The following is a 27,789-nucleotide window of genomic DNA, read 5'->3' on the forward strand; positions in this document are numbered from 1 at the left end:
AATTTGGGGGGTGGGACCAAAGGCTTTAAATAGTGGGGCACTCAGCTTTTGCTTTCTCTTTCGCTGAGTGCATCGGATCACCCGCCCACCCACCCCCTGAGTTCCGGTTGACCTTGCTATGCCTGTCATGAGGTCGTCTTCCGTTGGGGCAGGGTGCTAGTAGGAATTTTGTCCATTTGCCTGATTGGCTGGTGCCATTTGGTTTTTGCCTACTACTTAGCAATTCGTCACAACTTGTAAGGTTGCAGTTACACATTGGTTATAAAAATTGGTGGAGGAGGGGTAAGGATAGGCTGGGCCTGCCCCTCCAATGGTGGTGTGGAAGGGAATTCCGTTAAAGGAATTCTGGGGCTTGCCACGATTTCGTCCAATCCCTGAAATGGGACCAGGGCCGGCAAGCCTTAGGGAGCAGGTTGGGTGAGCGGTGAGGGACTGTCACTCAGCTCCATTGCTCCCCAATATTGTTTTCCTTTCACTGGCTTCCGAGGGAGTTCGGAAAGTCAGTTCTGTCCCAGGCGGGGGGACAGATAGTCATAACCAATGCCTAAGCAACCACTCACAGATTATGTATTTTAATAAAGTTGTGGCCAAAATTATGCCAAGAACCTTAAACAAAAATAATGTGTGATTTGTGAATTATTTTGAGGGGTGGCTTGGGGACCTGCACACGCAAGCAAATCTTGTGGACAGGAAGGGATCCATAAGAAATTGGACGACATGATCGGATTGGACAGCGGGGAACAGGAAAAGAATGGTGAACTGGCAGAAGGAAAGGAAGAAGAGACTAAAGGAATACATGAGGAACTTTCGACTCCACAGAGGCAAACTAAGGTTTACAAACCGAGGACATGTGACATGGATTTTGCTGAGGGACAGATTGTTATAACAGGATGTCAGTTCGGATTGGTAAAATGGAAAGATCCCATTTCACAGGGATCTGTGGACTGTTGGAATATGGACATGGACTTGGGTTCGGAAGATTCAGATGGTGTGGGGGCCTACGGGTTTGGAGGTACTTGGATATACCTTCTGAAAGATCACTCAAATTACAATTATAACCTTGGAAACCTAACTGAATTGCATAAAGGATGTAACTTCAATGTCAGGATGGAATACTTCAGAGATGAGTCAGTTGGTATCAAAGAATTTAAACAAAATCGGCAGAAGGGGCCTGGAGGGGACTTAAGAGCCTCTGATATTAGATTTCCAGATTGAGAGACATCAGGGAATGGACGGAAAGGACAGGCAGTTTTTGGGACCAGGGGGGTGCTGAGGGGGAAAATTTGGGAAATTCAAAGTGTATAAAATATATATTAAGCTCAAAGTTTAATGTAAAACAAAGTAAAATATTTGCGAGATTGAACAACGGTGGATAGACACTTCCTGGATTTTGTGTAAACGATGTGAGAGTTTATGTAATTATATGTGGTTATCTTAAAGTTTAAACAAGGTTGAGGAAAGTACGTTAAGTATACAGACAAAATTTCTGGTAAAATGGGAGGGATTTGCTGAAATAATAATCTGAAGCAGAATACAAAAAAGGGAGGTGTGAGGAAGTCAAAGAAACAAGCAAACGAAAGTATGACTATGGATGTTTTAATTTGTTTTTATGTATTGTTTATTGTTGGATTTTTCTTTTTTTCATTTTTGTGTTTTTATTTGTTGTTATTGTTTGTGTTTTATCTTTTAAAACTTAATAAATATTATTTTTTTAAAAAAATCTTGTGGACAGGAAAACGTGAACTATAAGCTGATTTTTTTTTTCTCTTTTGTTGTCCACAGCACGCATTATAAAAACAAAACAGTGGTGTGAAATGCTTCCATGTTTAGAAGGAGAAGGCTGTGATTTGCTAATCAATAAATCAGGCTGGACCTGTACACAACCAGGTGGGAGAATAAAGACAACTACGGTAAGCCTTTTCTCTTCTTTGTATACCTTTGCGTTCCACCTAAACTATAACTTTTCACTCATCAAGCAGGTGTTTAGCCATAAATCCCACACACAAACACACCATTAATATGTGTGTGGAATCCAATATGCTTAGGTATCTGTCAGTATTTATAAGTTATGCTTGGCCATTGTCATGTGTACCCTGGAACTTGTCGCCTTGCCTGCTGCATGTGGGGTGGCCTTTGGAGACAACTCAGATACTTCAGATTGTCCATAGTGTGGCACCAGAGCTTCTGTTGAATATAAGACTATGGAAGCATGTGACACCAGTTTTATGTAAGTAGCTAAATTCAGAGTGGTGCTTTTCCTCTTATACTTAAATAACTGGATCTGAAGCACCTTCTCCTATATATGTCCCTTTGAGATGTTGCCTAAGGCATCACCACTGTTTGAAATGAGGTTTTCTGTTACTGGAAATCTGTCGGTTTGGGTGCTAGAATCTGGATTATGAAAGTCTGACCCTAGAAAGCCTTATAAGGTCTACGCTGTTAGATTTCTAAGCATTCAGGAATGTCAAACTGGTGGCTGGCTTTTTACATAAGAAACTTTTAGATGAAAATTTGAGTTCTTTTTTTGAGCATTCTCGACGTGTTCGATGAAACTTTTAATACAGTTTTATCATGATTTTGATCTTTTTTTATTTTGACTGTAAGCTGTTTTGAGCACCTTCAGGTGGGAAACTGAAATATAAATCAATTAATGCAAATAATTCAGACCAGGAAAGTTTCAGGAAAATGTCACAGTATCATATGTGACTGAAATTATTCTCTGAGTTATGCATTTGGCAAGACCCTATTGCTGTCTTTACACCTCACTTCCCACCTGATCCTGGCTGTCCATCAGATGCCTAATCACCCTAAGCAGCTTACACAGCTTAGTTTCACTAGGCCAGGACAATATTCATTGGCAACCTGCTCCCCCTTCCCCAGGAAATTTACTTGAGATGTACTTCCTTTGATTGTCGTTCACTCATGTTTGTATTCCTGATCCCACTGGTTCCGTGCCATATTTTGTTGCAGAACTAATCAGTGAAAACTGAATCATCATAATACGTGAAGAGAAACCAGCATTAGAGTCTAAAAATAACAAGATGACTGTAATTTGCAAATTTGCAAGTGTGTAACCCCCCCAGGGATGTTGCAGTGACTTTAAAGTAAGTCAGTGTGCCCCCTTTTTAAGGTCAAACTAGACATGGGCATTAACCCATGTTGTTTGGCCTTCTGTTTTCTTCCTTTTTGTTTTTCACAAATAATGGGTGATCTGGATTTCGAACAGTGGCATGGGGAGAGGCCTTGAATCTTTGACTGCTGCTGTGGCTTCATTCAGGATTGTGCAATGTGAAGAAGGTCCCCATCAATCCAGAGACATGAAAGTTCTAGACATGTCTTGCGCCCAACTGGTGAATCACCAAGCAGAGTACACCTCAGCAGTTGCCCTACCTCCTAGGCAATTGACAATTTCTTTGTTTTTATTTCCCAGCACATATATATTGAGTCTTGGGGGCATGGAGGGCCTGTATGTTCTATGGGTGGTGGACTGTGTTTGGCTTGGTGTTCACATTGTACAAGCTTTGTTTTATCCCTCTGAAGCAGCAGGGGTGGTGGTAAGCAGCAGTGTGCATATTGGGACTAGGATGGAGTGGGGCAAGGTACAAGCAATGTCAAGGGAACTCTGGTTTGACAGTGGCAGCCCTGGAGATGTGTGCATATATTGCCACCACCAAAACTGAACTCACCTAATCTCACCACTGCCATGTCCCTTCGTCTTCCTGGTGAGTGTACCAATACCACCAGGAAAACTCTACTGCTTGTTCCCAGAGAATATTATGTGCAGTATCTTTTTCCCCCAATGAACTATTAACTATATATTGTGGTTTCACTCATTCGTCTTTATTAAGGCTGAGTTCCACAAAGATTGTCCCGCAAGTATTGTGAGCTGTGCTTGTTAACTGTATCATAAATGGTCTAGAGTAAGGGATGAGAAGCAAAGTTTCCTGATGATGTAAAATTGTTCAGGGTAGCTAAAGCGAAAAGGAATTTCAAGGAGCTCCATAAGGATAGCTCCAAACTGGGTGAATGGGCAGTAAAATGGGCAAAGGCAGCTCAACGTAAGCAAGTATAAACTGATATACACCGGGGTAAAAAAATAAATCCCAATCTTACATATACTGTATGCTGCTGGGGACTGAATTTGTGCTGGCTGACCAAGAACGAGAGAGACATTAGGTCATAGTGTATGACTTTATTAAGACATCAACCGGTGTGTGATATCTGTGAAAAAGGCAAATGCCATCCAATGGATCATTCGGAAAGGGTCTTAACAGCTAAACTTTTATTTATCATAATGGTGTTATATAAATCTATTGTGTGACTACACTTGGAATACTGTGTACAGTTCTTGTCTCCTCACCTCAAAAAGGATATTTATATGTTGGGAAAAGGTACAGAAAAGGGTGACGAAAATGATCAAGGAGTTGGTTCCAACATTTGGGGTTGTTTAGTTTAGGGCAAAAGGGAGAGCAGCTTCTCCTTTTCACGTTTCAGGGATATAACTTGGCAGTGTTTTCAAAGCAAAAATGCACTATTCTGTTGGTGTTATAGGGGAGATTAATTTTAGCACCAAAGTGTATATATATTGTCAATGATCCATCACTACTTAATTGTTACTTAATTAATTCCTTCTTTTACATGATGCGATTATAAGGCATGGAGCTTAACAGAACATTCATGCTCCAGTTCCTCAGCAGCTAACCTTTTTCAACTTCTGCGATTTTACTGCTAAATTGGCTGAAGTGGGAAATTAAGGAGTATGAAGAAGCTAAAAGAAAGCTCACAGCAGATAAAGGGTGTAATTACTCTGACACAGAGCTCAGTGCTTGGCTAGTAAAATTTACTAAGGATCCAGCTTCACCAAGGGATGTGACTTTCTTAATAGAGTTTACTTACACACAGAGCAACTTAGCATCCCCCACTATTAATATAAATGACATGCTGGTTGGATGGAAAAGGTAATTTGTTCCTTACCATCAGCTTTATTATACTGTAGTTCGTTTCTACTAACTGAAATCCAAGTGAATTTTCTTTTGCTACTATTCCGTACAAGCCCAGCCCCAAATAAATAAATCTATGGGCTCAGTTAGATCAAACCAAGGGAGTTGCCTCCATACTTACCTCCATCCTAAATGATGGTAGATTTGGAAATAAACAGGTTTTTCTTACCATTTTATATCAGTAACCAGTTATCTGAACATGGGGGGGGGGGGGTGTCAGCAAATCTGCCAGAACTATAATCCTACTTCAAACAGTGACTTCACCTATAAAACGTTTCTTTTTCAATGCCAATTACTATTAAGGAGCAATAATTATCTCCATGAAATAATGGAAAGGGAGAAAGAAAGAAAAATGTATCTGATATAAGGCCCAAATGGATAGCTGTTACAATCCTGGAAGAAATCTCAGTCTGATCACACAAATATTTGCATTAGTATCCCATACCCTCCCATACTGATCAAAACCAAGACACTCTTTTTTTTTTGTCCTGAGCTCTCGTGGGAGCTAGATGATTCGTGCCACAGCACTGGCCAAAAAATGGGACATTCCAGGATCCAATCAGAAGCCAGGATGGCTCCTGTAATTCCAGGATGTCCTGCTTAAATTGGAATGGTTGAGGGACCTGCCATCCAATCTGAAACTCAGTGGCACAATAGCTCTTTTGGGTGGATGGGGGCCTGAACTAACATCACATAGCTCTTCCTGGGACAATGGTTCAATGACTACTGTGTGCATGAGAGAGAGAGAGAGAGAGAGAGAGAGAGAGAGAGAGAATATCCTTCAGCTCAGTTATAAATGGCATGCTTTGCATTTCTCAGGTTTAATCCCTAGCAGAGGCATAGAAAAATCAGGTGGTACCCTGTGCAGAAAATTTCTTGTCAGCCCCCCCCACCCATTGATTTTTATTTTATATTTTGCCAGCAAAAGTGGTTTTATGTTATTTCATATTTTCTTACAAAGAATGTGGATACTGGGCCAAATAGGCGACTGTGGACAGATACTTAAATCTACAGGATGGATTGTGTTTTGGCTCCACTGAATTGAAAGTTCAGCCTTCACGACATATGAAAACGGCCAAGTAAACAGTTATTTTTGTGGAGGAGGATCAAGATATTAACTGATATGCATGAAATTTCAGATATAGCTATATAATCCCTAGTGTAGTAAGATAAGAGCTTTGTGGCAGGCTTCTTTTTTTTTTAAAAAAAAGAAGTTTTTTATGAACCGCCCTAGTAGGGCAGTAATTGTTCCTTGATAGTTTGTCACCCCCCTCCATGATGGTACCTGGGGCGAACCCTCTGCCCCCCGCCCCCTTCTAACACCCCTGATCCCTAGTGTTGTTGTTGTTTAGTCATTTGGTCATGTCCGACTCTTCGTGACCCCATGGACCAGAGCACGCCAGGCACTTCTGTCTTCCACTGCCTCCCACAATTTGGTCAAACTCATTTTCGTAGCTTCGAGAACACTGTCCAACCATCTTGTCCCCTGTCGTCCCCTTCTCCTTGTGCCCTCCATCTTTCCCAGCATCAGGGTCTTTTCCAGGGAGTCTTCTTTTCTTTTTTCTTTTTTCAAAGTACCCGCGGAGGGTTTTTTTTTTTTTTAATGAAATATTTATTAGAGTTTTTCAAATTCAATACAAAAAGAAATCTAAAAAAACAAAAAATGCAAAAAAATAAAAAAGAAAAAAATTAAAATTTACAGTTTCATATTTTCATTACCATATTTCCCAGACTTCCCCAAACCTCCCTTCTTGCATTCCAATTCAAGTTGTTTGTTCAACAAGTTCCTATCCCCAATTTTTAACCTTTTTATATTTAATTCATTTTTTAAAACTTATTTTAACTTATAAACATCAATATTTGTACCTCAATACACAAGTCTTTTTCCTAAAGTCGACCCTAGTTCCATTCCACGAATTTCCCAATTTTCATATTAATAACCAAACAACAACAAAAAAAATAAGACAGATCATAATTATACACCCTTTGGATTCTCAAACCCCACCACCCCCTTTCCCGGTTTCGATCCCCAACAAATGTCCAGTCTTAATTTTCTATCAGCCTGGAGATCTCACGTCCGAAGCTCTTAATTCTCTCTCAGTCCCTCTCTGCCGTTTTTTTTGATAGTCCTTAATATTAAACTCCAAATTTCGGAGGAGCTCTGTCTCAATAAGATCCAAATTTCTTCCAGCCAGGCCTCCATACTTAAAAACAAGGTCCAAAAGTCCATTTGTCACCAAGACTCCAGCTTCCACTTTAATCAAATTTGTAATCCATAGATCTTCCGGTCTCCACACAAAGGAATCTCTCCATTCTTCCTCCACCAATTTGAACCAGAATTTCATCACCCAGTACTTATTTTCCTTTGTAATCATCCTGTCAGGCCTTTGGTTTGATTTCTTGTTTCCCTTTATTAGCATGATGTCAGGCCTCTGGCTCTCCTTTGTCATTTGCAAAGTTACAGCTCCTCCTTCCTTCTCCTCAGGAACAACATATATCTCTTTCTCCACACTTTCAGAATTCTCAAAGTCCTCTTTTTGTCCAGCTGCATGGGCTTCCTGAGTCAAGTCCTTATCAAGTTCCATAATGTTATTTACTTTTAAATTCAAGGTTGTTACATTTGTAGACAAAACCTCAATTTGGCCTTGTAACTTTCCCAGAAGAACAAATATTCTGTCCAGCCCAGCCTGAATTTTCCCTTTTCCAGCCATTCTTGCAGTGTCCCAAATCCTCCTCTAGAGGGATTTAGTAACTTAGTATTCTTTCCAGTTAAGATCCAAAAGTCAGATTAATTTGTATCAGTTCTTACTTATTTTCAACAAAATACAACCAGGTTGCAGCAACTGTATCCAGCAGAGACAGCAAAAACAAAGTTCTCTTTTTCCTTTTTGACAGCTGTCAAACTTCTCTATATTTCCTCAACAGGCTCTCTCGCGAATCACTCCCGGGTCTGGGGGGGGGGTGGAACTTCAACTCTCAAATTTAACTCTTATCCTCCAGCACAATTACTTATACTTGTATGGCCAAATCGTGAAATTGATATCTTTTATCGAAAAGACAAGTCTCTTGACTTTAGTTAACTAGTCCTTGCTTTAGATCTTTTACAAGGCGGGGAGGCGGACTTCCTGTTTGCACCTTCCCCGATCATGCCAAATTCCAAAGAAATTTCCTTAAAAAGTCCAATTTCCGTACTACTCATGGGTTGTTACTTTTAGGGTCCAATTGTTCACAGGAAAAAGTCAGCGCCCTCCGACCATGGCTCGCGGCTTCACTCCCCAGGGGAAGCAGTCGACTCTCAGCACCGTGCCACTCACCCCGTCCCCCGTTCCAAAGCCTTTAAAAAGGCTTTTTCACGGGTCGGGGGGGACGCAAATGGTGCCCGCCGAGTCACCAAGTTCACAGGCTTCCCCGCCTGTGATTTCTAAGGGTCCCCGCTTCGCCGCAGCGGCAAGACCCCGCTCCTGAAGAGCCGAATCCCTCCGGAGCTCGGAGGGAATCCGCCATTAGCCGTTCGCGCTAACCCGGAAGTCCAGGGAGTCTTCTTTTCTTCTCTTCTCATGAGGTGCTGATCACTAGTATCTTCAGCTTTTTTTATATACAGCAAACCTTGGTTCCCAAATGGCTTAGTTGCCGAACAAATCGGCTCCCGAACGTTGCAAACCCACAAGTATTCTGGTTTGTGAACGTTTTTTTCGGAAGCCTAACATCTGACGCAGCTTCTGCTTGAGTGCAGAAAGCTCCTGCAGCCAATTGGAAGCCACACCTTGCTTTTTAAATGGTTTTGGGAGTCGAACGGACTCCAAGAACAGATTAAGTTCAAGCACCAAGGTACCACTGTATACCACTGCATATGGTCTCTTATCATGCCAAATTATCTTCAGTTCTTCACTCTTTTCATGTGTGTTTTTTGGGTGGAGATTAGTTTATAAAGTGGCATTAACACAATCCATCAACCAGTTCAAAAAGAAAAAAAAAAGCACCAAAGATCAGCTATTACAGAAACAAATCTGCAGAGCGATCTGTTGAACTGTTGAGATTAAAATGTCAAAAAGACACTTCCAGTTGCTGGGATAGTTGTGGTATTAACTTGAACCTCTTGCTAATCCTATATATTCATTCAAATCCCTGATGTTCCATAAAATAAAGCTACCTCTTTATGTAATATTACTTTAATGATCAGCAAAGGGTGCACCCAAGTCAAAGTATGTAAAAGTGATGAGATATTAATACTAAGTTTGAAAATATTAATATTTCCTGTTGCCTTTTCTGAGTACAGATATCCTGCAGGCAAAAAGGTTCTGGCCACGGGCTTCTGATTTTCATCTGTTCTTCATCCCCTATAGGATTAAGTCGGTTTTGATTGCACATGCGTAGATTACAGAGCCAATCAATAGTGCCAGTGCAAACTTTTTGCTCCAAGCCTCTGTTTAATAGTATGCTCTTGAAACATTTTATTTTAAAGCTTTCCCCTTCTTGCCCAGAAGTTGTCAGTGGGTGATCAGTACAATTCTCAGGATTAGTAATTAACTGTTAATTATCTAGTAGCTGGTATATGCTACTTATGCTAAATGAAAAAGAAGGACATTGAAGACGAGTCTAGATATAAGCTTCCTGTATAGTTTATTCTAAAGTTTATTCAGTTTCTAAGTACGTGTTTCTTTGAAACTCCCTGTCTTTCATATGAAGCACATGCCTTTGATGTATGGCCTGTCACACCTGTGGAAAATATTTCTTGTTGCTAAACCTAACCAGGCAAGCAGTTTTGTCACATGTATTTGTTGTTTAAGTTGTTGGTTTTATATCATTTTGGTTAACTTTATCATCTCTACTATTCCTAAAATCTGCTTTAACATTGTGATGTTAAATGAATGTTATGTAAACCACTTTAAAATTTATTATTATTATTATTAAGCATTATATAAATCTTGTGCATCAAGGCCCTGAAGCCTCCTGCATATGTTGAATAATAACACTTGGACATGGTATTTTAGGTTAATGGGCAAATAAAGGCCACCACTTTTATTAGTCACAGAATGTGAGTGGTATTGGCTTAGGCATTGAAATTGAATCAACTACATCTGACTCCTGCCTAAATCTTGCTAAACAAAAGAAAGATACTCTGCATGTGCTCAGAGGCCTTATGGTCCTTGACAAGCTATTGGAGTAAGGCCTGGCATTCAGTGAAGTGAAACTGGCAAGTCTTGCCTCAAATTTAGCCCTGGAGGGTAGGAAATATTTTATTGTTTTGCTACTTTTATGGAAGTAGCAGTTGACGTATCTGATTCAAGTTTGGCCATGGTGTTCCTTCATCTTTTTTTACCTTTAGGTGCTTCAAGGTGAGCTCTGATGTTGAAGTCAGGGGGTTGTATCTCATGCTTCTGTCTACCCAAGGGAGCTTATGGAAGCTTCAACTGTAGTCCGCTGTTCTTCCCAAAAAGCTTCTCCTGAATATTGCTTATAATAAGCAATTAAAATATACTGGGAACATGCAGTCTACCCACACCTTTTTATGCGGCAGATGGATTGTGTTGGTGGGGCTGGGGACTACTCCTGTGTGGATGTACACATGTAGATGTTGTAAAACACAATATGGTCTAGGCTTCTGAATGCCAGGCCACTGTCTGAGTCATCATAAAAATATTCTTCATCTGTTGCTGCTGAATTGTGACTTTCAAAGTCACAAAAATTAGATAGATAGATAGATAGATAGATGATATAGATATAGATATAGATATATGCATTTTAAATACCACAGTTGAAAGCATGACCTACCAATAACACATTTAATCCCTTCTACTGCTAATCTATGAGCTATAAGCCTTTTAAGGTTTAAATTTCTTCTTGAAAGTTGGAGGAGAACTACATAGGCCCACATCTTCTCAAAGATCATTTCGTAACCTTAGAGCCAAAGTTGTAAAGGATGGGGGATGTGAATCCTGCATGTGTCCAGATGTTTGAAAATTCCCGATTTAGATCATCCCTAGCCAGCGTGGTCAGGGCTATCTGCAAAAAGCTCTAACAAACATGGCCTGATCAGATGATCAGAGCGTAACAAAATGACTAAATAAATAAATAAAATGACGTTATGCCCATGGGAGTAATTCTTAATAACACTTGATCCTTATGATCACTCCTTTAATTTAGCTTTTCAGCTTGCATGGGCCCAGTTGCAGCGCAGCCAGCTTTTTAACCCTGGCCAGTGGACCAGAGGAAACTTTGTCACTCTGGTCCATCTTCCAGACCCCTTTCACTTGCCTGCCCCTGATAGGGCAGTTTAAACATTTGGCTTGGCAGGCTTTTAATCTGGCAATGTGGCTGGACCAGGGCACTTAAAACAGCTGACAATGGAGACCCTACTGTGATCCAGCCATATACCAGTTTACCTGGGAATACTGAATGCAAGATACTTCTGAATCCTGTATAGGATTCTGCTCTTGGATTATGCCTTAATAATTGCAGTTTTTGGTCTGGATGAACATCAAGTGTGTGCTCTTAGCAGCAATCAGTGAAGGAGAAGCCAAGGTTTTTTTTTCCAGCTATTAGGGAGAAAAATCAAGTTGCCCACAGTGAAGGATTTTTCTACGTACATAATAGCATATGTATGATACATAATATCATAGTACAATGCAGCATAGAAAACTTCCATCAGAAAAATGCTCTGCTGTCTCCATTGACTACTTGCTTATATAATACATTGGCTGTATACAGTGTTTTAGGATAAGTTAGTAAATAATATATAATAAGAAGCAGTTTATAGATGTAAAGAATGCATAAATAAATAACCATCAGTATTATTTTATGAAGTAGTATTTATGTTGGCATAGGGACGCGGGTGGCACTGTGGCCTAAACCACAGAGCCTAGGGCTTGCCGATCGGAAGGTTGGCGGTTCAAATCCCTGCGATGGGGTGAGCTCCCGTTGCTAGGTCCCAGCTCCTCCCCTCCTAGCAGTTCGAAAGCACATCAATGTGCAAGTAGATAAATAGGTCTATTTATTCGGCAGGAAGGTAAAAGGCGTTTCTGTGAGCTGCTCTGGTTCGCCAGAAGCGGCTTAGTCATGCTGGCCACATGACCCGGAAGCTGTCTGTGGACAAATGCCGGCTCCCTTGGCCTATCGAACGAGATGAGTGCCGCAACCCCAGAGTCATCCATGACTGGACCTAACGGTCAGGGGTACCTTTACATTTATTTATGTTGCCATTAATCAATCTATGGTATAAAACAGGTTTAAAATAAAAAGTCAACGAAATAAACAGACCAAAAAGAGACGGGAAAGCACACCTTACCCCTCAGACAAGCCAATCCTTTGAACAGCTCAGTCAAAACTCAATATGAAAAGCTGTTGAGAGCACAAAATTAGCATGTACTAAACAGAAAAAAAACTAAATCAAATCCAACCCTCGTCTATTTTAAGCTGTAAAGTCGGGTTAGCTCTTCCAGACGTTGCAGGAGTACAGTTCATGTTAATCCTGATGATTAGCTAGGCAGACTGGGGCTGATGGAAGTTGTAAGTCCAATCAAATTTGTGGGGGCACTATAAATTTGTGCTACAAAACAATGTATATTGAGATTCCTGCATTGTACGGGGTTGGACTAGATGGCCCTCAGTGTCCCTTGGAATTCTACAATTTTATAATTTTATGCCTAGTTGTATTAAATGTCACTGTGCATCACAATATCCTTATATCTGAGCAAATGGCACATTTCATGTTGGCTTAGAACAATTTTTAAGGAAGGCACAAAATACTTAATGGTGATTTAGAGTAAGAAGAATCTGCTTTGCTTATAGATTTCTCTTTGATATAGCTGCCAAGAGAAGATTAAAAAAAAATGGGTGAGAGGTTAGAAAGTCTTTGAGCCTGACATGGTAAAAAGAAACAATTCTCATTTTATTCTCAAGATATTCAATAGCAGACATTGTTCTGTTTAACCATTAAAACAAAGAGTGCAGTGTGGCTTAAGGTGATGTTCTGTGGACCAGTGACTGCATTTTGTCCCTTGTAATTTACTGACTGTTATTTCATCCCCCTCCCTGCCAAACAACAACAGCAACCTATCACTATCACAGATTGAACATTGACTTTATTTTATTGCTGAAAATTCAAACTTTATTTCAGATTCCAGTCACTTGACTGAGAAAGCCAACAATGTCAGAAATCCAGAATACTTCATTTCCAAGCTCTCTTCCCTGCTTGATATCTCAGATTATGGGAAAAGCTAGTTGATAATACCAGAGGTGTCTGTGACAGTAAATTCTTGAACTATAATAAATGATGCATTTGGTATTGAAGATTTCATTTCATGACATGTATGTTCAATTTCAGGTGGTGCTGGTTGTTTCTGTAGTAGTCTAATTACCAGTGTAATTTTACTGCATTGTATGAGGAGATATGGAATCTCTGTTAATGCTTGATTGGTAAAAGCTCACAAGAGATCCCTTGATATTCCAGTTGCTGAGTGATGAACCATATACTTAATTGCCTCCTATGCAAAAACAACACTGTCACCTCTAGTGACTTTTAACTTCATTGAACCAAGTAAAATGGGCAAGGTTTGCTGATAGAAGGGGGCAGGTTGATAATTTTGTAAATCTAAGGATTTGGGTCTTTCAGTCGTTAGCAATCCTTGTGGAAGGGTAAAACTTTTCAGGGGTGTCTTAATAGGACCTGACTTTAGGAGGAATAAACACCTGGGGAGGGGATGTAGTAGCAACGCAACCTGTTTTTATAAGGTTCAAACAAGAAATTTGCAAGAAACAGCACAATATTACTAGAATAAATAGCAACAATATAATAACAGCATTAAACAGCAAGTTGCAATACGTTGATCAAAAATAGCAGCATGAAGTAATTAATAAATAAAAATGCCAGTCATCTGTTTTAAAGGACCCCAATATTTAGGGTTGCCATATTTGCAAAATCATCAGTTTCATAAAGCAGCAGGTTACCATAACTTTCTCTATTAGAAGCGCACTCAAGGATTTCCAGGGGCACACATTTTCACATTTCTTGTGGCCCTTTGGGACACCACCACATTCCCCCCCTTTCAAGCTTAAAAGTGTGAGATTACTCGGAACATTTAGTTTGACCCTTAGGTAACTCATTTTGACCCTTCTGGGGCAGTTGGTAGTATTGCAAAAATAACTGCTTTTGGGCTATGTTTGTTTGTTTTAAAAAAAAAAATTATTAACTGGCCAATCACATCAAATTAAATCACATCACATAAATTCCAAATTACAAAGCCAAATTTTTAAATTTTGTTGGGGGAACCCATACTTCAAGATCCAAAGGGGGATTCAGATCATCTTCTTATTACTGCGTTAATGTCCAAATCAGTCCCAATCAGTCCAAACAAAATTCATAATTCTATCCAGTCTTATCTTGGTGTTTCCACATCATATCTTGTTCATATAAGTTCTATTTTTCCTTTACGATCTCTTCTGTTAGGCTCCTTAAGCCGATAAGCAAAATAATAATCCTGTGTGGATTTCCCGTTCCTCCACTAAGTCCAGATGGTTTCCATATATCTCCTTCGTAGATAACATCGCTCTTTCCATCATAAATTTGGCATTTGTCGCTCTTAAGTCCCACCGAGAAGTTGATCCACGATATGTAAACAACTCTATTTCTCTCTTTCTCCTCCCAGACCCAAGAGCTCCAACAATGCCTCCCAAAATGGCGACGGCATTTTTAACTGCGTCATTCCAAAACTCTTAGCTTTCCAGCTTCATCTAGAAACATTGCTTTGGTTTGAAAGTTTATCTCCACACAGCCTTAAATCCACAGCTTAAGTCCTTAGATTCTGACTCATTAGGGGAGGGGATTCTTGTTAAATCACATAAGAAAAAGGAAGGCAGGTTTTTTCCCCCCTCCCCCCTCAGTCATACCGTATCTTGACGTATCGTATCATATTTTATTCTTGTCTTGTTATCAGAGTTCTCTTCTGTCAGCAGTCTTTACTCCCCTTTTTCCTTGAAGCATGTGCAATTTATCTCGTCCAAATTGTTTCTTTTGAAGATGCTTGCAACTAGCGGCGCGAATCAGGGACGGCGTCCAGGAGTGCCGGAATCCCACAGGAGGGCTTTGTGCCTAGTGCCCCCACCCCCACAAATTCGAGGGTGGTATAGGGCACAGCAGGCAAGGGCCGCCCCCCCCACAATCCTGGGGGGGGGGTTAAGGACGCTAATTACCCCCATCATAGCCTCCAAATTACCTCATGTGGGTCGGAGAGATGTTATTGTCAGCCATCTTCCGATGCGCCACCTAGTGGCCCCCCTGCTTTTGGGCTATGTTTGAAAGCATTTCAGAAACCAAGCAACAGACTAAGGCAAGTTAGCAAGGACTCATGGCCACAACAAGCTCAGCGAGATATACCCATCCTGGAAGATGTATGGTACATTCAGTGGCCTTGGCAACTCTCAGCAGTGGGCCAGTGGAATCACTCGGAGATTACATTGCTTGAAGCATCTATTTACGGACCATGTATTGTTCCTTCCATTTCCCTCATTGCTGATTCTGCCACTTTCTTTGCTCAAAGCAGGTTCAATGAAATATTTCACTTTCTTAGAAACTGCTGGTCAGTCTATGGGGAAGGTTTTCCCAGCTCTACGCACGGGGAGCAATGGGAAATGTTGTCACCGCTACTGGATTTCCAGTAGGTTTGGCATTTAATCCACTTTGAGAGATGACTTTTAAAGAGGGGTATAAAATAAATGAAGAAAATAAATGAATCCCAGTACACTGGTACAAACGTACCAAATGTGCCCCTTGCAACCCTCACTAATTTATTGACTCCTAACTATATAAGAGGTCAAAGGAACATTTTCAAATTATCCGTACGATTTTGCTTGAATATTGGTATATATGTTTCCCCCCCCCCCAACTTTAATTTGCTCAGAAATGCAAATGAGAAGAGATTGCAAGGTTAGGGAAGTTTTCAGATGTAGTCAATAAAGTACAAATTATGCACAATATGGACGTTTCCAAATAGCCAACACATTACATTAGCAAAATTGCAGTGCAGATTCTGTTATGCATTAGTCCATGAATAGCCTCATAAATCTGTGTCTAGAAAGAATTGCTTATTACTAACAAGCATCTCCCCAAAGACCTGTTATTTTTTTAAATAAAAAACCCAAACTTCATTTTGTGCTTACTCAAAGATATAGGATAAGCACACACACACACACCCTTTCCTGAAATGAATATAACATCAGAGGTTCTCTCGGTTCTGTCTAGAGAAATATGTGATTATTATTTTTTTTACATGGTTCATGCTATTTCATTAGCATGAAAAATGCTGAGTGGTGTGTTTTGACTAAACACGTTTTCATTACTTCTGTATATAAGTCATCAGTTCTGAACTGACTTTGGATATGTTTATAATGCAAATGATTCCCAACGATCCCAGAATCCCTACTGTGAAATCACACCATACATGTGGTTTTCCTCATGGAATTCTTATGCATATATCCTTGAATTCGTATATTTTCACCTTGAATTCATGTATGGGGGATTAAAATCTGTAATAACTGAACAATCACACAATCTATTGTTGGTGAAAAACTTTAAATACCCTTTATAGTGATACTTTGGTTCTCAAACTTAATCTGTTCCGGAAGTCCGTTCCAAAACCAAAGCGTTCCAAAACCAAGGCACGCTTTCCCATAGAAAGTAATACAAAACGGATTAATCCATTCCATACTTTTAAAAACAACCCCTAAAACAGCAATTTAACATGAATTTTACTATTTAACCAGACTATTGATCCATGAAATGAAAGCAATAATCAATGTACTGTACTATGAACTAAATAAAACAGTATTGTAGATGATAAAAATTAAAATTAAAAAATTTTCTTACCTGCACTGATGATAGTCATTGTTTGGATGGGGGGCTTTTATCCATTTCCGCAGTCACACAATCAATGTGTCAATCAATCAATAGCTGAACTGGGATCCACACAGTCACAAAAACAAATTAACTGAAAAAGCCTCAAAACAAAAAAAGCAAAATAAATAGAACCTCAGAACACTGCAATCGGAAATGGAAGGCTTGAATTACAATGGGGGGGGGGGCAAATGAGCAGCGCAACAGGAAACACAGGGGGACTCAAAACGGAGCACGTTTGGCTTCCAGGAAAAAAAGTTCGAAAACTGGAACACCTACTTCCGGTTTTGTAGCATTCGGGTTCCAAGTTGTTCATGAACTAAGCTGTTCGAAAACTGAGGTACCACTGTGCATGATTGATCCATCGTTTTGGTATTGCAGTGCCTATATACAAATGGACTTATTTACACAATCCTGCATATGATATATTACAATGGTTTGGGAGTCTTGGGCCATTTTTCAGTAGACCTAAATGTTGTAGCCACCCAGTGAATTTGGCTGCCCCATCCCCATGCTATAGCCTTTTAGTTGGACCAATACCAGACCCAGCAACTCCTTGCACGTTGAGTAAAAGTGCCCTGGAGACAGACCCATTCAAGAAGGAATGAAGGAAGGTCCTTACTCAGCTTGTTTCCAGATGTGTCGGTCCATTGGCTATGGAAGATATCTGATTCATGTATATTGTACATGTCACCAAATCATGATTGATACATTTCATGTATCCAGTTTGCCAGTGTGCATTGTTATATGGAGACATTTTTAATTTTTTTGGTCATTGTGGCTATAGTATTCATTTTATACAGCTATCGTTTTAAGTTGTATATTGTATCTATGGAAGTAGTTTTGTACTACTTACGTTCACAGGCTACCTTGTCTCCTTTGTATTCATATATTATCGATCAGGGAACACTTACTCTTGTTTCGTTTTTTGTTTTCACTTAGATGTAAATAATAATTTCATTTTTTTTTTTTAAATAATATTTATTAAAATTTTTCAAAAATACAAAAAATATCACTTTACGGGACTCCCCCCTTCCCCCACCCCTACCATATTCCCCTTTCATATTGTTGGCCAAACAAGTTCCCCATTCAAATTGAAACTTAATTTGTTTTACAGTAAAAAAAAGAAAAAAAAAAAAACCCAGTGTTCTTTCCCCAAGACCCACCCCATGTCATTCCACAATTTCCATTTTTTAATAAAAGAAGCACCCCAGATAATAGAAACAGAAAAGGTAGAGAATAAAAAAAATATAATGAATAATAGACCAATTCAACAAAAAATAACCAAGTTGGCAAGCCTTTGGAGTTTTAGTTCTCCCCCCCCTGTCCCCGGTTTAATTTCCCCCTGACCATCAACCCCTGGTGTCTGCCTGGAATTCTTAAGACCATAAATCACAACTTTTCCCCAACTCCTTGCTGGCTTTTTCTTTTTTAAAATTAAAAATAAATTTTTTTGAAAATCAAAATTATTATTATTATCATTATTTTTCAAAACTTTAACTTCAGTCTTTAATAAAACTGTAATAGAACTCCCTCCATTGTTCTTTCCAGGTTGTAGTCTGATTTCCCTTTGTTCCGCTGCTAAAACGTTGTAGTTCGAAAGTTTGGTAAGTCTGCAGGGATGGTTGTTATTCAGGGGCAAAACCTTACGTTCAGTCCCTTCCTTTCTTCAATAGAAAAATCTATTGTCTCCTTTAAAAAAACAAAAAAGAAAACACCCTGAAGACGAGATGTTATTTCCGTTTTGCAGCTTTCCCAGAAGATAACCAGTCCTGTAAAGTTCCATTGGTGTTTTTCCACTTTCCCAATCCTTGTAATGTCCCGAAACTCCTCAAGGGGGATTGTTGTATCTTTGTTTCCTCTAATCCAAAAGTCAATTTGTTATCCATATTCGCCATTTTGTATCCAAATTTTAACAAGTTGTAGCAAATTGTATCAAATTTAACCAGCCAAGTTCTCATAATAAAATCCACTCCGCTTTTCGACTTTGACAGCTATTTTGACAGCTGTCAAGATCTCCGACTCCTTTCACCAGGCTCTCTCTTCAGTCACCCCGGTTCCCAGGGGGGGGGGTTGCGTTTCCCTTCTCCAGTTCCTCCTCCAGCACAGTTCTTGTAGTTCCCCATCGTGAAATTTTGGATTTTTATCAGCAATGCAAGCCTTTTTGGGTCTTGGTTTCCCCGTCCTTGTTTTGGAAAGTTTACAATAGGGAGGGGACTGACTTCCTTTTTGGATCCCCCCCGCTCGTATCCAATTCGAAAAAAAAATTTTTTTTTCCTCCTTTTGAACCCGATTTCCAAATTTACTCACGGGTTGTTGTTGAAAAGTCCGAATTTTCAATGGAAGAAGTCAGCGCTCTCCGCCGAATGGCATGCGGCTTCGCTCAGCAGGGGAAGCAGAGAACTCAAGGCACCACGCTTCTCCCCGGCACCCGATCCGTAGCCTTTAAAAAGGCTCCTTCACGAGTCGGGAGGGCGCTAACGGTGCAAGCCGAGTCTCCATGTCCACGGCCTCCGTGGCCGTGGTTTCTAAGGGTCCCCGCATCGCCGGTGCGGTAGAACCCAGCCCCTGCCGAGCAGACTCCCTCCGGAGCTCGGAGGGAGTCCGCCATTCGGCGATGGCGCCAACCCGGAAGTCCGTAAATAATAATTTCAGGATTGGAGTTTCCAGAGAGAATTCAAGTATCTCGTTGCAAAAGTATAATGTACGACAGATGATGGAACCAATGATTTTACAAGGCTGCTCTTAAATATACAGTGGTACCTCGGGTTAAGTACTTCCGGAGGTCCATTCTTAACCTGAAACTGTTCTTAACCTGAAGCACCACTTTAGCTAATGGAGCCTCCTGCTGTCACCACGCCGCCGGAGCATGATTTCTGTTCTCATCCTGAGGCAAAGTTCTTAACCTGAAGCACTATTTCTGGGTTAGCAGAGTCTGTAGCCTGAAGCGTATGTAACCCGAGGTACCACTGTAAATCTACCAAAATTATTATTGTTTTCTAGAGTGGATAGTGTTAACACTTCTAAAGAAACTACCAGGATATGCCTAACATACTTGGAGGTTTAATTTCTCCCCTTACAAATGATGTGAACTTTTTTTAAAGCAGACTTTAAAATAAGCATATTTTGCGGTAGGGGAGGTTGCACAAAGAGATTTCTTTTTCTAGCTGCTATTCCATATCTCTGTGAAGCTTTGGTTTTGAAGTTTGATTGTATGGTACTTCATTTGAATTTCTGCTGTCTTATGTATGTGACCAAAACTGGGACAGGTGGGAGGAAACTGTTACAATGTGAAAGAGGTATTTCTGAAGCAAGAAACCTGGAGGTTTCTTTTACTAGATGAAACCAATGGTCTATATTGTCTAATACTATATCCAAAAGTGGCAGTGGTGCCGCCAGAAAAATAAAATACATGCTGAGAACACAAAAGGAGCAAACTCCATTTTGGAAAAGGGCGGGAGAAACATGTGAAAAGTGCCTTCCCTATAAAGGGAGGCCCAAGTATTGGTTGTTGTTGATGAGCTACCATATTTTTCGCTCCATAGGGCGCACCGTACCATAGGGCGCACCTAGTTTTGGGAGGAGGAAAACAAGAAAAAATTATTCTGAATCCCAGAAGCCAGAACAGCAAGAGGGATCTGGCTTCTGGGATACCGTCTGGCTGTTCTGGCTTCTGGGATAACCGCACCAAGCCTCTTCAGGGCAGCGGGATGAAGACTCCCCCTGCCCGAAGAGGCTGTGCAGGGCTAAGGCAGAAGCCAGGACAGGCGCGTTGCTGTAGGGGCGCTGCACAGTTCTCCCTCTCTGAGAGGGAGAGCTGCACAGCGCCCCTTCAGTGAAGCTGGAGAAGGAACAGAAGGAGACCCTTCTGTTCCTCCTCTGGCTTCCAGGACGCTGCGAAGCTGGAGGAGGAACACCGACCCGTCTCGCTCTCCAGGCTTCAGCGAAAGCAATGCGAAGCCTCCGGAGCACGGAGGGAGCGCTCCCTCTGCGCTTTGGAGGCTTCGCATTGCTATCGCTGAAGCCAAGGAGCCTGCATTCGCTTCCATAGGACGCACACACATTTCCCCTTCATTTTTGGAGCGAAAAATATAGAGCGAAAAATACGGTATTTCCATGGCGAGGCCCCAAGGCCCATCCCATTTCTTAGATAATGAAACACACAGACATGGGAAAATTCCTACCCAGCCCCCTCAACAGGCGGCCAACTGTGGTGCATACCAAGGCCAAGATGGTGAACACATGAAAATAGGGCGGGAGGGTGGGAGACCCAACGCAGGGGGAGAAGTGGAGACGGAGCCCCTAGCCACACAGATGTTTAAACCAGGTAAGGAAATGGCCCCGGTCAACCAGATTGGTCTGCCATGGGGCATGACACAGCCGGGATTCCCAACAACGCGGGTGGCATCGCCACCCCCCCCCCCCGCTGTACATGGTTAGTGCTCTTGGCCAGCCTGGGAAGGTGAGCGTTTTTGTCAGAGCTGCTTGGCCCCGTGCAGCACCACTTATGGCTACTCACACAGCTCTGGGAAGCTCTTAAGCAAGGCATGAAAGTGACAATCATCTTGTGTTCTTTATTCCTATCCTATGCTGGTATTCAAGGCATACTGCCTCTCTATATTAGCAAAGCCAGCCCACCCATGTGGCGAGGTGAGGTGACTGCCTCGGGCGGCAGGATGCACAGGGGCAGCAGATCCCAATGTAGATCTTTATTCCCCATTTTTTCCTGGTGTAGATTTTGACTCAACCATTCTTCCCTGGTGGGGAGGGAGGCGCCATTTTTAGGTACCTTGAGGGCCAAAATGTCTTGGGCCAGCCCTGTACATAAGACAGACTTTTCACCTGATGGAAAGCAATTTAATCTCCTGTGCTCTTCGCAAAGACTTTAACTTTTCAGTTTCATATTTCCCAGACTGTTTGCTTTTTAATGTTTTCTATTAGTTTTCTTTTAGCAAACTCTAATGGGATTCAATGAATTGTAGCTGGATGGAAAATAGAAGAAAATCCACTGATATATTTGTTGTACTACGAAGAAAACAGGTTGCTTCTTTTTAAGCAGAAGGCACACTTCCTTTTTCTTTCCTTTCCTCTCTTTCTTTTTTTTCACCATTGCAGATGTTTGCAGATCTGTGGCATGAGAATTGCTCATGGTAATGATATTCCCAAATATTCTAATCAGTGTTTATTCTGCCACATTTTATTTTTGTTTGTGTTTGAAGGCAAGCTGGATGCAGAAATCTCTGAAATTGTAATGAAGCAGCTAGATAAAAATAAATGACCAAATGCCTATAATTTGAAAAAATTGTGATAAAATCACTGCCAATTTATGGAAAGTTGCTTAACCGAGTCTCTGTGTTAAAGAGTTCCATTTTATTTGACAACAGAAGCACATTCTACAGTAAATTTGGAAAGGCAAGAATGGTTGGGAAATTTCACCTCGGGCCTGCTTAGATAACATTGTAAACTTTTTCATGCCTCCATCTTGGCAACAGATCTTCAAAGTCGTGGAAATACCATGACAACTGTCAAACTGGAGGCAGAGTTGTACTTTTTCATGGTAATCCACACCCAATATAACATTCCGCCATTTAAGTTTCTGTTGTAATTTGCTGCCCCCAAACAACAAGCAAGGAACCTTTTTGCTTTTCTTCTTTTTGCTTACCCACGCAATGCAGTTAATTGGTTGTTTCTCGCTTCCCCACAAAACACTCCTTAAGGGCACGCTTACAAGAATGCATTTGAAATAATATGTTAGTGTTTGTATTTAATTCTGGATTAATTAAATTGACATGGTCCCCAAAGTATAGTGTTGTGGCTTTAAAAATACAGCTACACACTATAAATTCCTTGGAGGGTTGTTGAAAACTCCACCCATTGCATGTGGAATATGTGTTCTCAGATTTGCCAACTGTCTATTATTTTGCTAGTTCAATTAATAAAATCTTGTTATGGCAGGTAATAGAAAGCCAGGGAGCAATGGAGCCAGCTTGATAGAGCTCCCCCTTCCCCTACCCAATGTGTATTTTTTATGGTCCACCAAACTCCATTCTAGTTCAACACTTGACCTAAAAAGTCTTGTCTTTCCTCTATCTCAGATTCAGAATTACCACCACCCACAAAGTCCTCTCTTTCTCCACTTCTGTAATGCTATCCTGACACCTATCACTACGTAAACAATATTCTGGCTAGAATATTTGAATGGGAAAGGTACACATTCTATGTATCCATATATGTGTACATAACCGTGATGTTCTGAATATCTCTTTCCATTTATTACACAATATAATTTTAATTGCTGAGGTGTTCGACACACAGGCCCAAATATATATATATATATATATATATATATATATATATATATATATATATGCCCAGTAGCACTTAGTTGGTCTCTAAGGTGCTACTGGACCATTTAAAAAAAAAAAATTATCCATTCACTGGTGTCACACCTATTCACTTTCTGTTTCCGGACGTGCTTTAATCTGGTAATGAAATAGTTTTAGTCTGTTTTCCTTCCATCTTATAGAAAAAATGGCTTGTTCACATACAAGATTTTACAGTTGTATCACAGGTGAACCTCTGACATGGAAAATGGAAATAAAAACAAGTGAGATCTTAAACTGCGGTGGATTCTGCTTTAGGAAGCCAAACTACACATGATGTGGGAGATCTGTGAAGATTTCTCATGTGCTTAATTTTCTGGAGAGGGGAAGTCCAATTTGGATTATATCCGCAGCCTTTGAAGAGAGAGCCAGTTGTTTCCCTCTTCTCATGTTGTTTTCCCAAAATTGCCAGTTCAACTAAACATAAATTAAGTTTATTTTGGACTTTTTGGTGTAGGAGTTTTCTAGTTCATATGCAAATTCATTTTCTTACATGTGTTTTTAGCCTGTAGATAATTTTGGCATTTAAGCTTAAAGTTGGGAAAAATAAGCAATTCATATTCTTCTGTGTGTGTGCTTTGATAATTTAGCATAGTAGGATGCAATATTCCAAGTGCTGTGTGTGTGTGTGTGTTTCTGTTTGTTTTTGTTTGTTTGCTTTTGCCAAAGATTATTTGAATGATCTTGAAATGAACTGTGAAGTAAGCATGAACTGAACCAGTTCATTTAACAATGTGAACAAATGTGAACTTGAAAGAGTTCCTTTTGGGACATGTTTTGAACTAGAACTTTTTTTTCTTTTTTCTTTTTGTAAATGAACTTTCCAAGGTCTGCTTTACTATTTGTACTGATACAGATTGTGGTATTTTAGAAACTGTAACTTTACAAGGTGATCAATTATTGAACAATTTCGTCAATGCAGTAGACACTAGGAAAGTGTGACAGCATAGTGTATAGTAAGTCACCTGTGTTGAGTGGAGCCATAATGTTTTTTGTATCCAAGTGAAGAAAAATGCCACCCTCTATTTACATATGTTTTCCTCTCTACTACCTGTTTACTTCAAGGGATGCGGGTGGCGCTGTGGGTTAAACCACCGAGCCTAGGGCTTGCCGATCAGAAGGTCGGCGGTTCAAATCCCCATGACGGGGTGAGCTCCCATGGCTCGGTCCCCGCTCCTGCCAACCTAGCAGTTCGAAAGCACGAAGTACAAGTAGATAAATAGGTACCGCTCCGGCAGGAAGGTAAACGGTGTTTTTGTGTGCTGCTCTGGTTTGCCAGAAGTGGCTTAGTCATGCTGGCCACATGACCCGGAAGCTGTACGCCGGCTCCCTTGGCCAGTAAAGCGAGATAAGCGCCGCAACCCCAGAGTAGTACCTTTACCCTTTACCTTTACCTGTTTACTTCAGTCCCTCTGGTGTGTCTTAAACTGTTGCTTGGATAAAGCATGCAGTCACTCAAGAACGACATAGGAATTGTTCTGATTTTTTTCCAAGAATACACAAAAACAAGGCAACAGGGAGTTAAAGAGAAGTGAAAAATGGCAGACTCTATACATCCCTTTCCAATTGCAGAGCATTCTCTGCTGTGGCACTCCAGAACTACCTCTCCATAAAGAGCTTGTTTTTCCCCTACACTACCTAGTTTTTGGTGTCTGCTCCAGACACATTTATTTCCCCAGGCTTACGGATTTGCCTGGTGTTGGATTGTCTGGTAGTGGATTTCTTGTACTGTCTAATTCTAGTTCAGTCTTTTTCTTGATATATTGTTTTAACATTCCATCTCCTGAAAGCAAATATTCAAGAAGCAAAGTGGCAACAACCCTCTCGCCAGAAGGCCACATGTTTGCTCATTCACATTAAACCATGCTTAACATTGCATGCAAACCAGACCACAGTGTGTGCTAAGCTCTAGTTTGCATATTTGCAACCCATTTTTCTATGCATCTGGCAGACAGTTGGTCAGTTCTCTAGGGAATTAAAACCATTCAAGTATTGGTGTTCAATGCGTGTTATCATTTTGTTACTTCAGTCTATAAGAAATTGACTGTTTTTAATCTCTGTCTTCTTTGTAGTCCAGCTGCTGGCATGTGAGTTTGCTGCACAGACAGACTGATCAATCGCCATATGCAAACAGCAGTTGCTTGTTAAGCCCCCACTGGGGTTTTTATTGTTCTACCATTTGTGTAGATCTACCCACAGGATTTTTAAGAGCCTCCCCTTCCCAATTTTGATCTTTTACTTTCAAGGGAAACTGAGTCTACGATCTTGTCATGAAGCAGAATCAGATACATTTGGAGGAAGGAGTGTTGAAAAGTTGACCTACTGCTTACAGGGGAATTTGTTCCCAAGGTTATGCTATCTAAGACAACCATCCCACACTGCTTATTATCCTAAAATAATACTTGCCTAAGAAGATAGCAGTGCAGCTCCCTTCCTTGCCATATCTCTCGCATGAGGTCTCCAAAATGTTGTTTTCCCCAGAAGATAAATAGTACCACTGTCTTTAAGCAATTATGCATTCATGTGTATAAATAAGGAACAAGGAAATAATAAGCTGTCTGCTAAATAGAAATCTTCGGTCATGGGCTCCTGCAAGCCATGGCTCTAAATCACAGACTTGTGCATTACCAAAAGGTTTCTGCTTCAGATATTTCTAGTGTAACATTAAGTTGCCATGACAGCTGCCTTTTGTTACTGTTTTCTCGGCGTTGTTTTAATTAACTCATTCTGCTAGAACAGCAGAAAAGGTAGCTAGCTAATGATGGTGTCTTCTCATCTAAGAAGAGCAGGTGACATAATGGATGTCCAGATGAGGTTTTTGGATTACTTCTTTATGTGGCTGTTAAATTGTCTCTAGTTCTCAAATTCAAAATCCAAATACAATGAAGCAAGTGTTTGTGCAGGTATTTTTACCTCCTGATCTGATGTTTACCTAGCTTTAACATGACAGCTATTATCCTATCCAAAATTATAGATTGCAGATATTAATGTATTTGAATAGCAGAATCCTGCCTTTTCTTGAAGGGAAACAGTCATCATAATGAACCTCTATAGAATAGATGCAGATTCATTGTTTACCACCAGTTTGCTAGGTAGCAGGAGGGAAGGTCAAATCCTTATTCCATAAATATCCACGCGTGTATAGCATAGTGTCAACCCAGGTTGAGCACGTTAATAAGTAAACTAGTCATCTACGGAAATGTTGATTGATTAATATGGAGGGGGTATTTATTCAGTAAGGTAAAGATAAAGGGACCCCTGACTGTTAAGTCCAGTCACGAACAACTCTGGGGTGAGCTGACATTTGTCCGCAGACAGTTTTTCCAGGTCATGTGGCCAGCATGACCAAGCCGCTTCTGGCGAATCAGAGCAGCGCACGGAAACTCTGTTTACCTTCCCGCCAGAGCGGTACCTATTTATCTGTTTGCACTTTGACGTGCTTTTGAATTGCTAGGTTGGCAGGAGCAGGGACTAAACAACGGGAGCTCACTCTGTCGCAGGGATTCGAACTGCCGACCTTCTGATCGGGAAGCCCTAGACTCTGTGGTTTAGACCACAGCGCCACCCGCGTCCCATTTATTCAGTAGGCCTTCATAAAATATCTCTTGCCTGTTTTTCAAGTTGTTTTAGTTCTGATTTGACACCATACGAAAGAATAAATACTAAAATTGTTGGTTTCCTGCAAACAATTTATTCAACAATATACTTCTGCCCTGCATTTTAATAGAAGTCTCCACAAAGTGCTTATGAAAACTATGAAGTTGTATACTTTTTACCAGAAAAATGTTAAAAACAGACCAATTTGACAAGGATCAGATTAAAAATGTAAGTATCTAAGAATATCCTCGCCAAATCAGGCCAAAGATCAGTCCCATCCAGCAGTTCTCACAGTGGCCAACCAAAAAATTGCCCGTGGGAAACCCACAAGAAGGATTTGAATGCAATTGAACCCTTCTGCTTATGACCCCAGCAGCTGGTATTCAGAGGAATACTATCCTTGATACTGGAGGTAATACTCTGTCATCATGACTAGTAGTCATTACTAGCCTTCATGAATTTGTCTAATCCTCTTTTAAAGCCATTCAGGTGGGTGACCATAACTACGTCGTGTAGCAAATTCCATAGTTTTACTTAAACATATTTAGGGGGGCACAGATCAATAAAAATCTTGACATAATGAAAAAGGTCACAGAGAAGTGGAAAGGGAATTCTCAGGGGAGGAGATTTTCACCAGTGTGGGACCAACATCGAAAATCTCTGTCTTGGGTACCATGGTTGGCCAAATACACTTTGGCACCTGAGGTGAGCCACAAAATGGCGCTCCACACCACCAGCTGAGTGGAGATCTACCTCAGGAATAAGAGAAGAATAAAGATCTACATCAGGAACAAAGGGGTAAATCAAATAAAGCTTACCTGAAGTGTGTTGAAGTAGGAATCAAGGGCTATTATTTTGTTCTGAATCACACCAGTCAAATGTGGAGCCCAGGAGACCCCAGAGGGCAGACCCTGCCATTTCC

General features: G+C 40.6%; 1 protein-coding gene across 13 annotated transcripts in view; it reads left to right on the forward strand.

Moving 5' to 3' along the window:
* TAFA5 (TAFA chemokine like family member 5) overlaps window positions 1-27,789 on the forward strand; it is a 340,202-nt gene that overhangs the window by 262,908 nt on the left and 49,505 nt on the right. For all 13 annotated transcript variants that reach the window (XR_014539417.1, XR_014539418.1, XR_014539419.1 and 10 more), the window contains one exon: window positions 1,783-1,910. Coding sequence is in view for 5 of the 13 variants with exons in the window: in XM_083575380.1 (XP_083431506.1) it covers window positions 1,783-1,910 (128 nt within the window). In the remaining 8 variants the exon portion in view is untranslated. The remainder of the gene's footprint in view (window positions 1-1,782; window positions 1,911-27,789) is intronic.

The sequence above is a fragment of the Podarcis filfolensis genome (assembly GCF_964270895.1).
Source record: "Podarcis filfolensis genome assembly, chromosome: 10".
In the NCBI taxonomy this organism is placed as follows: Eukaryota; Metazoa; Chordata; class Lepidosauria; order Squamata; family Lacertidae; genus Podarcis; species Podarcis filfolensis.